The sequence below is a fragment of the Pteropus alecto genome, unplaced genomic scaffold (assembly GCF_000325575.1).
Source record: "Pteropus alecto unplaced genomic scaffold, ASM32557v1 scaffold540, whole genome shotgun sequence".
In the NCBI taxonomy this organism is placed as follows: domain Eukaryota; kingdom Metazoa; phylum Chordata; class Mammalia; order Chiroptera; family Pteropodidae; genus Pteropus; species Pteropus alecto.
In genome coordinates this window covers 34276-39105 of record NW_006429308.1, presented here as the reverse complement: position 1 = coordinate 39105, position 4830 = coordinate 34276, and the positions used below count along the sequence as shown (strand labels likewise).

Sequence of the window (4830 nt, the reverse complement as noted above, 5' to 3'; positions counted from 1 at the left end):
CGTGGTCTCATTTTTGTCTCGTACATTCCTACTGCCCTCCTTTCATGTCCACGCTGCCTTCTTCCCATTCTTCTTCCTTCTGAAAGTACTGTGCCTGGCTTGTATGACTCCTGGGTGGACCTCTGCCACTGTATTTATGTAAAGTACAGCTGGCAGGGATACAGGGTTTTCTGGTCTCTGTTATGGTCTTATTCTCTAAGCATTGATGCTGTGGGCTTTCCTTGCAGGGCTACTCAGAATCCTGGGGGTACCTGATGTCCACATATATGCTTTACTCATGTTTCCTTTATCCTTGTTTTATGGATAGCCCCATGGGCCACTGGCCTTGTCCAGTCTCATGATACTTCTTGCCCTCGACTCCTTGGTCTGTAGTAGATCTACCAATTCTTACATGACATTCTGATGACATTCTCTCCATAAAGTCTCTCCAGATATCCAGTGAATGCTCCCACTGCTAATCACACTATTTCCCAAACTAACCACTATTTGGGAATTACCCAAACACACTCTGGCTGCTACTGCACAAGTACAGTGGCAAATGGTTTGGGAACTATTGGGATTAAAGCCATCACCAACATTGACAGAAAATTTCTAAATACAATGTTGGATGAGTGAAAAAGGAAATTAAATACCATCCCTAGAAAATGCAAGACTCTGGGTATGTCTAACTCACTACACTACTGGTCTCTCTAATATTCCTCCACACAATATGGAATTGGGCATCAAAAGACATAATTTTGTGTGTGTGACCTCATCTAGTTTACTGATCCCCATTGAACATCAACTTCTCCATGGATACAATGGGGTACGAATCATATTCCTGCCTAAATCAAAAGGTTGATAAGAAAATTAAATAAGGAAAAATGTCCATGGGCTATGAAAATTTTCAGAACAGGGTGTGTCATCTTTCAATAATGGTGGTAACAGTAGTCTTTTCATGGTTTTACTCCCAATCTTCCTCTTAAGGGCTGGTGACCAGAAGAAAAATTATTTTTTCTCTGCAGAGATCATTCTGAAGAAGGAAATTCAGGTATATTTATTTTCCTGAGATCCAATGTGGTTGAAGATTCTGAGGAGAAAATCATAGTTTTAAGCTAAATTATCTCATTGTACTGTATTATTGTATTTATTTTACTTTTTCTATGTTTAAGCCTTTGATAAATGTTCTTTAAATTCACCTCCTTTATCTCAGAATGCTGTAGACTATCAGTGCAAGCAATTTAGAGATTTGGACTGAATGGTTAAATGGGAAGTAATAACCCTCCAACCATGACCACCTCCAGGCTTTAATAATCATAAAGAGAGAAAAATGAAAAAAAACATAATATCCAAAAGTGGGGATTGGGAGTATATATGGTTCTGCTGCTCCTATCCACATGGAGATTCTCCAATCAGTTTTGTCTTTGAAGGATCAGTTGTGTTTTCATTAAGGAAAAATTTTTTCCCTAATACTGTCTTTTAAAATGTTGATATTAAAATCTCAGTTGAAGGACTTTGAATGAAAAGGAAGTTTGATCACTGATACCTAGGGATCTGAAGCATGGGTGGTCACATGAAAAAGACGAAGGATGCGCTGCCGGATCTCCTTTGTTTTCACTCCATAGACAATAGGGTTGAGCACAGGAGGAACAAGCAGGTAGGTATTGGCCATGACGATGGGCAGGAGGGAGTCATGCCGCTTGCCAAAGCGATGCACCATAGACAATCCAATAAAGGGGACATAAAATATGAAAACAGCACACACGTGGGAGACGCAAGTGCTAAATGCCTTTGTCTGGGCTTCACGTGTCAAACTCAACACAGTCTTCAGGATAAGCAGATATGACAAGGAGATAAGAAGTGAGTCCAGGCCAATGGCAGAGATGATAACAATGAGACCATAGATAACATTGACACGGATGTCAGCACAAGCCAGCTTCATGACATCTTGGTGTAGGCAGTAGGAATGGGAAAGGATATTGGAGCGGCAGAAAGGCAGCTGTTTGATGAAGACAGGTAGGGGTGCCATAAGTGCAGCACCCCGTACCACAGCAGCCAAGCCAATCTTGGTAACACGAGGCAATGTTAACACAGTGGCATGGCGTAGAGGGTGGCAGATGGCCACATAGCGGTCAAATGCCATGGCCAGCAGTACTGTGGACTCCATGCCAGATAAGGAGTGGATGGCAAACATCTGTAGCAGACAAGCATCAAACTGGATGGTAGTAGAATTGAACCAGAAGATGGCCATCATTTTGGGCATGGATGAAGTGGAGATGAGGATGTCAAGGCCAGAAAGCATGCAAAGAAATATATACATGGGTTCGTGTAGGCTGTGCTCAGTCCGCACGATGTAGATGATTGTCAAGTTACCTAGTACAGCAATGAGGTAAAGGGAACACAGTGGGAAGGCCAGCCAGAACTGAGCTTCTTCCAAGCCTGGGAGGCCTATTAGAATAAAATATGTGGCACTAGATTCATTGCCATTAGATCCCATCATAGTGAAGAAGCTGAGCTGCAACCAATGCCAGGCTGGGAGAGGCTGGAATGCAAAGATAAGCCATTGTCAGTTCCTTCAGAATCACAATACCACACTTCTTTCCCTCTTATTCTCTGACCCAAACTCTAACTTTATTGCCTATCCAAACTCTGATTCTATTCTAAACTCAGCCTAACCATCCTTCAAAACTCAAGGCCCAGATAAAAATTCACCCAGCCCTACTTACTAATCCCACCTTTAAAATCAATCCTGAAAACAAGTGAAATATTAAGGCGAAAAATCCAAGCATACTTTAAATCATTTAGTTCATCAGAGATAAGCTATTAAATGAGTACACATCAGACTTAGATGATAAAAAAAATCTCATCACTTCTATCCTGTCTTACCTTTATGCTCCCCTACGCTTAATACCAACTATAATTCTAACTATATCATTAGACTATCGTTAAGACTAATTCCAGGTCCAAATATAGTAATATTAATAGCACCATAGTTTAACACTGATACCTAACCTTATCACTAATCTTAATGATCGCTCTAATTCTAGCCTTAACCCTAACTTTAAAATTAACCTAAGACTTAATTCTAGTACATCTATTTTATTGTAAACTCTAATCTAATTTTTAAAAAATCCTGACATGCTAACTTTATCTTGAACTTTAACTCTAAATTTCATTTTGCCCAAATGTCCATCAAAAATCTTACATTTGTCTAAAATACCCAGTTTATATTATAGAAGGAGCAATGGCTACAATGGATGCCATTGGTGCCCCAACTAGATCCCCTTCACCAAGCCAATGCACTTATATCTCACCTAAAGTGAGTGTTTAGTGCGCCAAAAGCTCACAGTTCTCCCTTTCTCCAAAAAATCACCATGATCAAATGAGAGGCACCTTACCCAGGTAGTTATACTGTTCTCCACTAGGGCATATTTAGAGTTCTATGACTGCCAGACATAAAGGTACAAAAGGCTAGCCTCCTTGCCTCAAGATGAGGAATTGTGATGCAATGTGTGCTTCAGAGCTTCTTAGGGAACTAGACTGAAGCTGGCCTCCAGCTGAGACCACAGCCTTACTTAGCTTTCTTTCCCTGCACGATGCTGCTTCTTTCACTTCTATTCTCATGACAGTTGTCTCTGAATATATCATTTAAATAAGCATTTCCAGCTCAAGCTCTGTTTCTAGGGGACCCACCAGGCTTAAGGGAGTGGGACTGACACAGAAGACTAAACCTCAGAAATGATGGCATTAGAAGCACCGGAATCATGATCAATCCTGGAGTAAGGTTCCAGTATCCCTGAATCTGACTACAAAATTGGTGGATATAAGTGGAGATTGCTTAGGTGAAAAACTAGACTTGAGTTTTCTCAGATCATATCTCTGTTGAAACGATTAGAGAGTTAACTATTGTCCTTCTTCCTTTCCTGTCATCCATAAATATTTACATTTTCCTATTATTATTGGATAACTAAATTGTATATATATATTCAGCTATAATTTGGTAGCTAACTATCTCCATTATGGAAATAGGGGCACTTACTGCTAGGGTATATTGAAGATAATTTTATCTTGGGAAGAAAAAAAAAGATTAGATTTTTAAGATTTGGACCCTGACAATAAGGTCCAAATAGGGCCGTTCCGCTTGGGTAACCAGAGAGCAGCTGAGTACGATGAAGAGTTTATAGCTAGCATCAGAAGGGGTCTTGTACCATTCACTGGGTTCAGGATGTGTCAATAACCTTTGTTCTGAGCTGTCACCCAGAGGTTCCCTCAGACCAGAGGAGAAAACACCAGGAGCATGAGTTTTAGAACACAGAGTGAAAGAGTTTACTTCAAACTGCTGAAGGAAGAAGGTATAAGAAACTATATTTAACCTAAAACTTCAGCCAAAGTCATCAATGTCACTTACGTCTTCAGTACTGACCTCTCTGTCGCATGTGTCCTTGTTAAATGTCTCCCTCTTCCTTCTGTTGCTCCTCATCTCTCTCTGACCACTAGTTCTCCTTTCTGGATCTTTCACCTCCTTTGCTTGACCACTGAGTATACTCTTAAATGTAATGCTCACAGTTCTTGTGATGCTCACAGTTCTTGTTTTTCTTGTTCTATACCTTCTCTTGGGGCATCTCGTCCTCTTCAGTAAATTCATTTGTTATGTATAAACTATTTATTCCAAAATCTATTTAGCAAGTCCTGGATTATCTTATGTCATCCAGATTCATAACTCTAGCATTTTATGAAAAGGGTCCACCAGGCTTTCTCTCAAGCACATCAAATTCCCCTTGTCCAAAAAGCAAACTCTTCCAGAAGCAATATTGTATAGCTTTTAAGAGCATGAGCTATTAAATCAATCCC

The 4830-nt window shown here is 40.2% G+C and overlaps 1 protein-coding gene across 1 annotated transcript; it reads right to left on the bottom strand.

Moving 5' to 3' along the window:
- Positions 1 to 1382: 1382 nt before the first annotated feature.
- Positions 1383 to 2638, bottom strand: LOC102878771 (olfactory receptor 51E1). Its single transcript, XM_006903819.2, has one exon. The coding sequence runs from the start codon at positions 2477 to 2479 to the stop codon at positions 1526 to 1528; it is 954 nt and encodes a 317-aa protein (XP_006903881.1). The 5' UTR covers positions 2480 to 2638; the 3' UTR covers positions 1383 to 1525.
- Between the last annotated feature and the right edge of the window lie 2192 nt (positions 2639 to 4830).

Bases quoted from the DNA above. Each gene is read 5' to 3' on its own strand.
- LOC102878771 (XM_006903819.2), bottom strand. From the start codon at position 2,479: ATGATGGGATCTAATGGCAATGAATCTAGTGCCACATATTTTATTCTA.